The sequence below is a fragment of the Marmota flaviventris genome, chromosome 7 (genome assembly GCF_047511675.1).
Source record: "Marmota flaviventris isolate mMarFla1 chromosome 7, mMarFla1.hap1, whole genome shotgun sequence".
In the NCBI taxonomy this organism is placed as follows: Eukaryota; Metazoa; Chordata; class Mammalia; order Rodentia; family Sciuridae; genus Marmota; species Marmota flaviventris.
The window spans coordinates 6,744,986-6,757,050 of NC_092504.1; the positions used below are offsets into that span (position 1 = coordinate 6,744,986).

The following is a 12,065-nucleotide window of genomic DNA, read 5'->3' on the forward strand; positions in this document are numbered from 1 at the left end:
ATAGGGACAAGGGTTGCATTTTAGAGATGAGGCCCCAAGAGGGGCAGATAGGGTGAGTGGCTTGCCGAGTCTCGGGGTGAGCAAGTGGGAAAGCCAGGATTCACACACAGGTGGTCCAGCTCCAGGGCCCCTGCGGGTGACTCCAGGCTACAGGGTGGCAATGGAGAGGTACCTAATGGCGCCCTGTGCTGGAAGGGGCATCCTAGGGTCATCTGTGCAATCTCCTCTATCCCACAGATGGGTAAACTGAGGCTCAGAGGGTCATATCTTGCCCAAGATCACACAGCTCATCAGTGGCCATGACAGGACCAGAGCCAGGCCTCTGGTGACCACTCGGCTGCTCTGGAGCTGACCCCTCGGGAGGGCTGTATCACAGGCAGCCTGGAGGCAGACGGGCTCTGCAGACCAAAGGACCCGAGGTGCTGAAGCCAGGAAGGAGCTCCAAGCTGACCTCCCCCGAGGTGGCAGCTGCACCCACTCACCTGCAGCACCAGCGTGACCGTGAGGGCCCCGAAGAAGAGGGCCATCAGCCCAAAGCCTCCAATGAGGAGGGGTCTCCGTCCCAGGCGCTCGATGACCAAGCCCTAGTCCAGGGGGAGAGAGAGAGAGAATGAGAGCTCGCTCTTATTCACCTTCACAGCAGGAGGAGGGAAGCGGCCCTGAGAACCCGTGTGGGCCATGGTTCAAGGCTGGCTTTGACCCTGACACAGCCTGGCCTCGTCCTCCATGGCCACAGCCGGAGGAGCAAGGGTGTTCATGACAAAGAAAGGAGGGAGAGAAGCTTCCAGTGCCCGCGTGGGTCAGCAGTCTCTCTCCTGCTCTGCCTCAGGGAAGGATGTGGCCACCGCAGCCCTTCCCCCTGCAGAGCCAGCCTGCCACCAAGGCCCCTGCTCTGCCCCCCATGGTGTAGCTTTCAGAGGGTCAGACTCCCGAGGCTGGGCACAGGGCAGCAGGGCCTGGAGAAGGTGCTGTCCTTTGCTCCTCCCGCAAAGTCTGGAGGGTCAGTTTCCCAGAGGCCTGGGCCTTTATCTGGCAGGAGAACCAAAACACCTCCAACAAGGGTGTCTGGAGGGGCCGGGGGTTAAACGAGACTGCCTGCGGCACACACATTAGGTACTCTGATTATGTCGGGGGCCGTCCTCCCATCCCCATTTCACAAAAAGAGAAGAGAATCAGAAAGGTGAAGTAACTCAGCAGATGCCACACAGCTGGGAAGTGAGAGAGCCAGGAACTGAATCTCGGTTGTTTGTGCAGAAATTCATGGTTTGGCTCACTGAGCAATCTGGCACAGCTTCTTGGAAGAGGCAATAGCTGGCAGAGAGGGAGGGAGCTTGTCAGGCAGAGGGGCAAAGGCCTGGCGGCTGGGAGCCGCTTCCAAGAGGGCCATCTGGCTTGGACAAGGAGAAGCCAAGCACGTCAGCCTTCCAGCGATGGTCAAAAGCCAGAGCACTGAGATGGACAGTTGCAAGCTGCCCCAAAGCCCTGGGGCCTCTCTCCCAGGGAGGCTCACTGCAGGGACATCAGCGCCTCTGACTTTCCCTCTTGCCCCACGCCCTGCTCTGAAGAGGTGGGTGATGAGACATTATCTGGGCAAATCTGTGTTCTCCTGAGCTCAGCAGGGCCTGCCGTTCTGCCTGGTGAGCGGGCACCGAGTGGTGAGTGGCAGCTGCCCATCTGAAGGACATGGCTCTGTGGGCCACTTAGAGGCCAGACCACCAGGCCACCTGGTGCTTCTGGGGCCACAGGCCTCCCGGTCACTGAGGCAAGGCATTGAGGGGACAGGAGGGTGTCTCTGGGGCAGAAAGTCAGGGCGAGGAGGAAAGCAGGCCTGGCTGATGGACACCTGCAGGGAAAGGACTTCCTCTCGGAAAGGCTTGGCTCAGGGCGGAGCTGACCCAGGCCTCCAGACTCAGCCCTCTGAAAATCTGGGCCAACAGGACAGCATAGGCAACGTCCAGAAGTACCTGGGTTCTAGTCCTAACCCTGCACTAGCCGTCCCTGCACAAGGACGGTGACTGAGCTTATTTAAGCCTCAGTTTCCCCACCTGAAAAGTGGGAATGGAAGCACCCTCTTTGCAGGGGCTGAGATCAGAGGGAGAGAACGCACAGTGGCTGAAGTAGGCTCCTTGCCACAGGGGCTTCCAAGGCAGGGCAGAAGACGAACTCTTCCTGTCAATCAAGGGGTCTGGCCTCAGCTCTTGCCTCTAGCTGTTTGTAAGGCCTTGAAAAAGTTGGTCAACACTTTTGTGAATTAATTTCTCCTATTTTCTGATGCCAATGCATTTAGTCTAGATAAAAATAGTGGGTGGCTCTTTACTGAGCACCTATGTTTGAGGCAGGCATGCATCAATTAATTTAACACCTGCAATAACTTCACAAAGTAGTTCCTATTAATCATCTCAGTATATGGATAAAAATCCTGAGGCGCAGAGACTTTAGAAACTTGTCCCAGGTCACATAGCTCGTAAGTGGCAAAGTTGGGATCATTCACACAGTCTTTTCTGATCCTTGAGACATTAAGATTTCCCAAACTAGATGTAGACAAAGCCACTACTTTGTAATATCCCACTGTCCCTGTCCCCCTGGACATCCAACTCCTGAGCACGGAGACGAAGAGTGCTCAACCATCTGCTGGTGCGCCTCTCTCCCGCCCCCTGGCACTCCTTCTACACCTGAAGGCCAGGGCCTTCCTCCTGCTCCCCAGAACCTGAGGAATGCCTGACAGTAGGTGTCAAGCCAACACTTGCCGATGGAGCGAGTGCCTATCCCTGCATTCTTCATTGTCAGGCCAGGGGACGTGTGGAGGCCAGAGAGGACAGAAGGGAGGAGAGGTAGGAGATGGATGCATTGGCGACCCCCCTGAAGGTGCTGGGGAGGGTGCTCTGGGCCCTTGCTTCCGGATCTCCTGTCTTTTGCCGGCTCAGCCCTGATAGTCGCTTGGCCTTGTCCCTGTGTGTGCATCTCCACACCATGAGGACACGCATGTGGAATGTGAGCTGTTTTAGCCAGCCTTTCACTGGTGTGACTAAAGGACCCAACACCAGGATGACTGTAAAGGAGGAAAGGTGTGTCTAGGGGCTCAGGGTTTCCGAGGTCTTAGTCCCCAGAAGGCCAGCTCGGCTCCTCGGGGCTCGAGGTGAGGCTGAGGCAGAGTGTGTCAGGGGAAGCAGCTCACATGGTGGTCAGGGAGCAGAGAGGTCTCCACTTGCCAGACACAACATGTACCCAAAGCCACGCTGCAATTCCCACTCCTCCAGCCACAGCCCACCACTTCAGTGGCCACTCAGCTAATCCTACCAGGGGTTAATCCGCTGGCTGGGTTAAGGAGATAGCCCAGTCGTCTCTCTGAACCTTCTTGCACGTCTCACCCGTGAGCTTTTGTGGATACCTCATCTAAACCATAACAGGGGCTCACCTTGTCCAGTATGACCTCAGCTTAACCAGTGACATCCATAATGACCCTGCTTCCAAATCAGGTCACATTCTGAGGTTTGGGGACTTCAACAAGTGAATTTATGGAGATAATTCAACCATAACTGGCATTATGAAGTATCTGCTTGATCACATTTACTGAGCATCTGTTCTGTGCACAGATCTGGGAATTATCGCCCTGTTTTCACAATAACATCCAGAACTGTTATTACCTCACGTTCCCAAGGAGGAAAAATGGGAATCAGAGAGGCCACGCATCTGGCCCAAGGCTACCAACTGGGAAGTCAGAACCACAGAGCCCAAACGCTCCTCCACTTAGCTCTGCCACCTCTGCCCACTTTCTCCTGGCCCATGTGCACGATCCCATGTCCTGAGCCTCAGGCGTGAACTCTGAAGGCTTTCACTTTGAAATGGGATTTGCTGGGAGTGGGTGGACTGCAGGCAGCGAGTCCTAGTAAGGATTTACTGCCTTCAGTCCTAGGGCGCAGCCCCCCCATCTCCATTACAAACGCCTCCTGCCATGAATAAGAGGGACTCCTGTGAACTCCACCCCCGCCCCACGTGGCTGCTTGGTCTGGAGGACACTCGCTGGACGGCCACTGCTCAGGAGAGTAATGCCGCACAGAAGACTCAACCTGGAGTAGCAGTCATCCCACAGGGTGGCAGTTAGTGCATCTGCCAAGCTGCCAAGTGACAGCCTCAGCCAGAACAAACCGTGGTTGGGATGCAAGTGTTCCCTCCTCAATGTCCCCAGCTCAGAGCCAGCGCATTGAGCCGTCAGAATTTCAGTGAGAATGGAAAACACTGAGAGTTCCTTTTTGATAAGGCGGTTAACTTGAAAGGTCAGATGATTTGGGAACAAGGTCAGCAGCACTTTGAAATAGCAAGGGATCCGCTGGGTGCTGACCGTCAGGGAGGAGGGAGTGGCCTTCACACCCTTGGATCTAGTTTCCATGGCAACCGGAAGGCAGCTCCTATTGCTGCAATGACCACCAACTTATAAGCCTAGAACAACCCACGTGTAGCATCCCCCAGGGAAAAACATCACCGAGTTAGCAGGCTGGTCCCTCCTGGAGATCTGTCTCCACCCCGTCCCGGCTTCAAGAGGTCCCCAGGTTCCTCGGCTCCTGAGGGCATCTTCCAAGGCCGCGATGGCCTCCCTCTTGCCTCAGCTTCCAGGGTCCCGCCTCCTTCTCTTCTTGACCCTCCTGTTCTCTCTTAAGAGAACCCGTCATAACCCCGAGGCCACCCAGACATCCAGGACGACCTCCCTATCTGGAGATCCCTAACTTGACCACATTTGCAAGTCCCTTTTTGCCATGCAAGGGGACATAGTCGCAGCTTCCTGGAGTTCGGATGTGAACTTCTTTGGGAGCCAAAATTGTGCCCACCACAGATGGCCACAGTCATGCACATTTTGCAAATGAGCAAGTAGAGTCAGAGATGCCAGGCAGTTAGTTTCCCAAGACCTCTCAGCTGGTAAGTGAGGATCGGGATTTCATTCAGAGTTGCTCAGCAGGAGCGTCCATCCCAAATCCCAGCACTGTGCTGCATGGGGTCTCGGGGTGTCCAGGGCTGGGGAAGGAGTCTCCATGGACTGCTCTTAGCTGCCCTCGCCTGTCCAGGTCCTTTAGAAACTGCCCAGTGCACTCCCCTTCTCCCTAGTCCTGGGGCTCCCTCAGCCCCAGGCTTCCTGGTCCCCTCCTCCTCCAGGGAGCCCTCCTGGAGCTCCGCGCAGGAGCTGACTCAGTGTTGCATGCAGTCGTTAGTTATCTGTTCCAAGTCTTTCTCTCCAGATCTCCACAACTTGAGGGTGACCCCTAGTCCTTGTAGAGGGACACTAGGGTGACTGTGAAGTGGACAGGTTCCCTGGGTACATGGCTCCACCCCCAGAGTGAGGAAGTTGTTGCTCCCCCCCTCAGGGTCCACAGAGCTGTGCCCTTGAAGGCACGACCTCATTCCACCCTGGGTCATGCCGCCTCCACTGGATTGTGAGCTCCTACAGGAAGGTGCCATGGCAGTGACCCTCTGTGACCCCAGCACAGGTCAGCAGCTGGACTCGAGCTGCCGATGGGCACCATCACGAACCTTCCCAGGTCCAAATGGCTGAGATCCACTGTGGAGCCACTTGGAGGAGGCACAGGGGCTGGAAGGGGCACCCTCCAGAGTCCAGGAGAGTCCTGAGCTTAGTCCCTCCTCCTCTCCGGGGGGTGGGGGTGGAGCTGTTGACCCTTCCTTCTGGTACTTCCAAGGAATTCTCTCAATATCAGCTGTTAACAAGGAGGAGGACGATCTGCTGGCCAGAGGGGGGCTGGAAGGAGCGGCTTCTGGAGTCAGGAGTATTGGGTTAGAATGACTCCAGAAGAACAAGGAGCAAGATAGAGTGAAGTCAGTCAGAAATAGGACCGGGAGCTTTGCCTGTTTGCACCGGCATCAACACCCTCAGCTCCATCTGGGGAGCAGCCCCCTGGAGGGGGCATGGCTCTCTGGTTTAGTCCTTGCTCCCTCCCCAGGTGCTGTGTGCTAAAATGCAGGACGCGGACCCACCCAGTGAGACCCCAGGGACTTGAGCAGGCATCAAGAGGGAAACGGGCTCAGAGAGTTTGTGCTCATGGTTCGTGAAGCTGGGACTGCAATCCAGTCTGGCTGGATTCCAAAGCCTGGACAATTTCCTCCTAGTCTCCGGATTCTACCAGGACCTCCCCCGCCCCCATCCCCGCAAATATCACTTAGCATACACCGGTGGAGAAAGAGTGGGGTTCCAAGTCTCCGCTCTGAGCACTGTTACCCACCTGGCCCTCCCCGGCACGGGGTTTGCCCTTCCTCCTCTGCTTCCTAAACTCCTACTTGTCTGGGGTGACCAGGTGACAGATGATGATTGTGGAACTTTTTGAAAATCAGGGCAAGAGATCCGAGACACACAGGTCCTTCTACCCTGAACTCCCAGGGAGGACAGGGCCTCAGGCACAGGGGTTGAACTGTGTCACTGTGACCGGGGAGGGGTTAGCAGGAGGTGACAATACAGAGGGGCACCTTCCCAGATGGTCAGACATCCCAAGGGCAACCTACAGGGGGGCGTGCCCCTGGGAAGGCCACCCTGGCTGCCTGGGTCCTGTGTCACCCCACCCAGGAATCCCCCTCAGGACTTACAGAGAAGATGGAGGCCAAGGTCTCCACGCCGCCCGTGCTCAGGGTGACATAGGGCGTCTTCTCTTGGGGTATCCCAGCTTTTCCAAAGATGCTGTTAGTGTAGAACCAAATCTGTAACGTGGGAAAGGAAAGAGGAAGGTCATTGCGACCTTGATCTATGTCCTACATCCAATCCAGCCACCGTTGGAGCTGCATGAAGTGGCCCCTCGGTTTTCAGCCGGAGCCACTGAATGAAAGTCACGTTTGTCTAGGTTGCAGTTCTCAGTGGGGCCTGCTTTGCCCCCACGGGGTGCTCGGCATTTCTGGAGACATTTTGGTTGTCACAGGTGGTGGGGTGGCACTGGCACCCGGGGGTTAGAGGCCCAGGACACTGCTGGGCGTCCTGCAGCCCCTGTGACAGTGAAGTTCCCAGCCCCCTGGGTCCTGAGGCTCAGAAGTGCTGCCTGTTCCAGGGGCTGGGGACCCAGAGACACCAGCAGACGCCCCAGACGCAGGCCTGGAGAGGAGTTTGCCAGGGCAGGTGCTACGCCTGGGACCCCGGGCAGGCCCCTGACCTTCAGCTTCTTCATCCAGAGAACGGGGATGGTGCCACCTGCCCTGCAGGACCACTTGGGGCTGGAGCAAGGTGACAAACGGTAGGCACCTGGCCGAGTCGACTAAGGTCCCAAAGGACAGGCCGTGTCCCCAGTGAATTCTGGTAAAACAGAGGGTTCAAGCCAGTTCACAGGGCACAAGTGGTGTCGATCTGGTTGCTCTCTTCCTTGGCCTCGGGTTTGGACTGGAGGGCAGCAGGTATGGGCAGACCCTGGACCCAGATGGGCACGGTCCAGCTTGGAGGCTGGCACTTGCTGCTCCAACCACAAATGCAAGAAGCAGGACTTTCTTCGTGGGTGCCTGGGGGTCAGCTGGAGACAGCCTGAGTGACATATGGGGGGATCCTCTCAGGGGCTCTTGGTGACCCTCCCTGCTAGGGTTTAAGCACCCAGACCTTGGGGCCAGATAGCTTAAGTCCTCCTCATACTGTTCTCAGCTGTGTGACTTTGGAAAGCATCTTGATGTCTCTGTGCCTAACAGTGGGGGTTAACTCACAGGGCTGGCATGGGATGGCTCCTGCTAATACATGTGCACGTACAACTGAGGGCACCAAGCCAGGGAGGGGACATGCTTGACAGGGGTTTCTCAGGGCAGGCTCATGGCCACATGGGGGCAGGAAGCCAGGCCTCTGCCCCTGGCCTGTAAAGAGCTGAGCTGACCTAGAGGTTGGAGGGGTTAGGAGGAGGGAGCAGGGCCTGACGCTGCCACTGGCCACCACTGGGGCAGGCGTGGGGAGCACATCATCCTGGGTGACCGACAGAGTCTGCACAGCTGCTCGGGTGCTAAGGGGAGCCCAGCCCAGCGGAGGAGGGAGTCCTGTCTGCAAGTGCGTCTTCCCAGCCTGGGCGCCTCACTGCCCTCAGGCTCCTGCGTGGCTGAGGACACTGCACGCCCTTCCTCGCTGCTCAGACCAAGGAGCATGGCCCGGACGTCCAGTGTGGCTGTGGCCTTGCTGGGGGAGGGGAAAGTGGGGACCTGCCCAGGTGACTCTGGGTTTACGCAGAGCCCTTGACCTGGTGACCTCTGTGACTCCACCAGTCCAAAGAAAAGGCAGAAACAAATGGCCACAGGCCCTCCACTCCTGTGCGTCCCACGGCAGAACCCAGGACCCAGGCGGGACGTGCTGGAGCCCTCGGTGGCCCTCCCCCGCTGTCCGGGCAGCACCCAGGCACCAGGCTCTTCCTGCTCCTTCTGGTGGAAGGCAGACCGCCAGTCTCAGGGCCTTTGGGAGGTGCCTGGCAGCTGCCTCTGGGCCAGGCACGGTCCTCCCCATGCGCCCAGCCCGTCTGCAGCCCCTGGTGGGGACTTCACCACCCCGAGGCCACACACCCTTCCAGAAGCGGCATGTGACCCCGAGCCTCCTCCTGCTTCTCCAGTTCAGGGTTCTGCCTTCCAGAACCCTGGAGAGAGAAGGGGTGGCCGCAGGCAGCTGGGTCTGGAACCCCAGAGAGAGCAGCTCAGGCCCAGGGGCTCCCCTGAGAGCCTGGAGGTTTTCCAGGCCAGAGTCGCGGGCGGGAGGCAGCCCAGCCAAGACGCTCCTCTGTGGAAGTCACCTCAGGGTCTCCCCGTCTCCCCGTGGTGACTGCCTAATTGCCCATTTCTTTGAGGAGCAGGACTCCAGGATGGTAGTGGCATTGACTGGGGGCTGGCTCTGGCCTGGGACTGGGCACCGTGCCTGGAGCGTCTCCTTCCACATCACTGTATCCATCCCACAGAGGAGGACACCGAGGGTCAGAGACGTCCTGTGGTTGCCCGGTGCTGAGGAGTTCGTGGAGGCTGGCAGAGCTGGGTCTGAACCTGGGCACCCAGAGCCGAGCCCTGAGCCACCCGCCTCCCTCCTCAGTTCCTGCTCCCGTGCACGACACCTGGCGGGGGCCCAGCACTCACCGCGTTGAGGCCACAGAGCTGGTAGCAGGCCATGGTGACAACCACGGTGATGACCTGCCAGCGGAGGAAGGGAGTCCTCAGCAGCTGCAAGACGGACAGCAGGTGGACGTTCCTCTGCACGCAGCTCTCGGCCAGGGCCTCCTGCATCTCTCGGGAGACGTCGGCTTTGCCCAGGAACGTCTGGAAGGCTGTGAACAGGGACAGGCACAGGCTGAGGGCAGGGCGAGGATGTCCTACGGCCGATGCAGCCCGAGGTGCCGGTCCCACCACTTGCACCCTTGTCTGGGGACTTTGAAGCCCCGGGGCCCAAGTGCTCATTTAGAAATGGGAAATCAGAGGCCTGAGGGGCACAGTGACTTGCTGAGGTCACCCAGCATTCTAAAACGTCAACTTAAAGTTTCTGTTGCACATGTATTAGTAAAGATAGCTTGTTTACCCTTGTTCCACACTCCCTCTTAGAAGGACCCTATGTTGGATAAGGAAGAGAACCTTGCATGACGGGTATGACAGACACCAGGATGCTCTCCTTCAGGCAGGGACTGGCTGCTGGCTGACAGCCTCCAGCACTTAGTGTAGTGAGCAGCCCCTCAGCTCTGATGTGCAGGTGATGCCAGCTCAGAGAGGTCCCCAGCCTGAGCAAGGCCGGGTATGTGGGCCCAGCCATTCCTGCCCCCAGGGGCCTTGTGGAGTGTCCAGGCCTTGCCCTGTGGGCTGGCATGGCCTGCAGGTGGCCCGGAGGCTGCCCTCCCAGTCCTCTCTTGTCTTTGTCCTCCCCACTCCTCACTCCCTGGGGGAAGCGTGGGAGCCCTAGCTGCAGTCTCAGACCTCCTGCCGGGGGAGCCGGCTCTAGGGGCTTCACACTGAGTAACATCCCCAGTCCTTTTTATCTTTTATTTAGAGACAGGGTCTCACTAAGTTGCTGAAGCTGGCCTTGAACTTGTGATCCTCCTGCCTCAGCCTCCAGAGTCGCTGGGACTGACTACAGGGTCGCTCGACCACATCCAGCAAGTGGAGAGTCTTGGATTCTCCTGGAGGCCGGTCCCTGTTACAGCCTGGATTGTTTGGAAGGGGATGGTTCTGTTTTGTGAGGCCCCACTGAGTGTCTGGCAACTGTTACAGGCTCCTCAGAGACAGGTCATGGAGTCCAGAAGTTCTAAGGGCCAGCAGCACTTGGGGAAAAGTGAAGGCCTGTTACAGGAGAGTCTGGGCTAATTGACAGAAACTGTGGCTGCATTCAGTCAACGCTCAGCACATGTTAACTGAGTACCTACTATGCTCTGGACACTGTGCCACATGTAGGAGCCCAGGTAACAAAAGCTATTGTCCCTGCACCGGGCTGTCCCTAATGTGCTTTCTTTGGGATCCCAATCCTGGGAGAGGCTCCGTGTAAACAAGATTCCTTGGTCAAGGAAGTTTAATTTCATTGTGCACTGCCCCCTGGTGGTTCAAACTTCGCATTAGAATGGTAAATGCTCTGATTAAGTCCTGCAGCAGATGCTTGTCGTCTTGGTTTTGCTCCACGCTTCCTAAAGGTGTTTGCTGCTAAACTGCAAAGTGCACCAAGAAATGCTGTTCCCACATTGTGGGGCATGTGTCACAAGGGGGCCAACCTTAGACGACCTGGAAGCCAGGAGGAAGGGTCCCATGGGAGCTCTGAGCAGGGACACTTACTACCAGGTCACTTCCCATCTTTGTTCTTGCAGGAAAAACAGAAAGAGCCTGGATAACAGGGCAGAATCATGACACCCCAAAGAGTGCACATCCCAACTCTAGGGTCAGCAAGCATGTCACCTCTGTGGCAAAGGGACTCTGCAGATGTGACAAGCTGAGAGATCATCTCGGATCCCGATGATACAATTACAAGCATCCCGAGAAGAGGGGCGCGGGAGGTCAGAGTCTGAGAAGAGGTGCATGGTGGCCGAGGTTGGAGGGGTCCAGGGCCAACAAGAGGCCTCTCTAGCTAACCCATCTGGGCTCACACCTTAAGGTCAAAAGCAGAGAGACCCTGGTCTCCTTGGGGGAGTAGGTGACTTTGCCGGCAGACAGAGCCTGAGAGCTTGGAGGCAAACTGACCGTGCCTCCCTCTGCCCAGCTCCCTCCCCAAATTTAGGAAGTAGCGCCATCTGTTGAGCAACAGGGAAAAGCATCGCTCTTCTCTCTGGTCACCCTCAGGTGGGTGCAGGTATGCACCGGGGGCTCCAGGTAAGAGCCTGGCAGCGGGGCCTGGGAGAAGTGGGGCACCATGGCCTCTGTCCTGGAGGCTTGTCTTGGCTGAGTGGGCACATTTGGCAGGCAAGTGACTAGGGAGGGGACAGGGCAGAGTTAGCCTCTGAGGTTATCCCTCGCGCAATCTCCTGCCCTCCCCGCACCTGTGTCTGCATTTTGGTGATGGCGATTTATTTATGTTTATTTTCTCCCACTGGACGCTGTGTGCTTAGCCCACTTTGTCATGTTACGATTATCCTATGACTGTTTGTAAGTAAGTGGATGAAGCTGGCATTGGAGGAGAATTTTTAGATTTAGGAAGATAGATGCTCATTTACTGCTCTTTGATGCAGTAGATGCACACTGGGGCTTTTCAAATGCATGAACCACAACATTCCGGCAGAACGTTTCTGAGCCTGAAACCCAGTCGCCAGTGGATCAACCCTCTTTGACTGACGTATTTGTCTTGGTGTGTGGGGGGTCATTTTCAGCACACACACTGAAGTGGGACTCACTGGGCTACATCAGGAGGACAATAGAACTGAATTCCTCTGGAGGCTTGAAGAAGGATCATGTCCTTGACTTCCCAGCTCCAAGAGGCTGCCCACTTTCCTTGGCTCATGGCCCCTCCATCTTCAAAGCCAAAAGCTCAGCATCTTCTCTCCTCTCTCTCCTTCCCTTCCTCTCTTTCTTGAGCTTCTGCTCCCAACCAGCATCACGTCACTTTCCCTGACTCTCTGCCTCCTGCTCCCACGTACAAGAAGGTTGTGATTTCAGTGGGCTCATCCAGTTAATCC

The 12,065-nt window shown here is 57.0% G+C and overlaps 1 protein-coding gene across 5 annotated transcripts in view; it reads right to left on the reverse strand.

The window, feature by feature from the left end:
- Slc2a9 (solute carrier family 2 member 9) overlaps positions 1 to 12,065 on the reverse strand; it is a 173,382-nt gene that overhangs the window by 75,622 nt on the left and 85,695 nt on the right. For all 5 annotated transcript variants that reach the window (XM_071614140.1, XM_071614142.1, XM_071614141.1 and 2 more), the window contains exons 8-10: positions 9,064 to 9,251; positions 6,583 to 6,693; positions 483 to 584 (exon numbers count right to left, since the gene is read on the reverse strand). In XM_071614140.1, the coding sequence (XP_071470241.1) occupies positions 483 to 584; positions 6,583 to 6,693; positions 9,064 to 9,251 (401 nt within the window). The remainder of the gene's footprint in view (positions 1 to 482; positions 585 to 6,582; positions 6,694 to 9,063; positions 9,252 to 12,065) is intronic.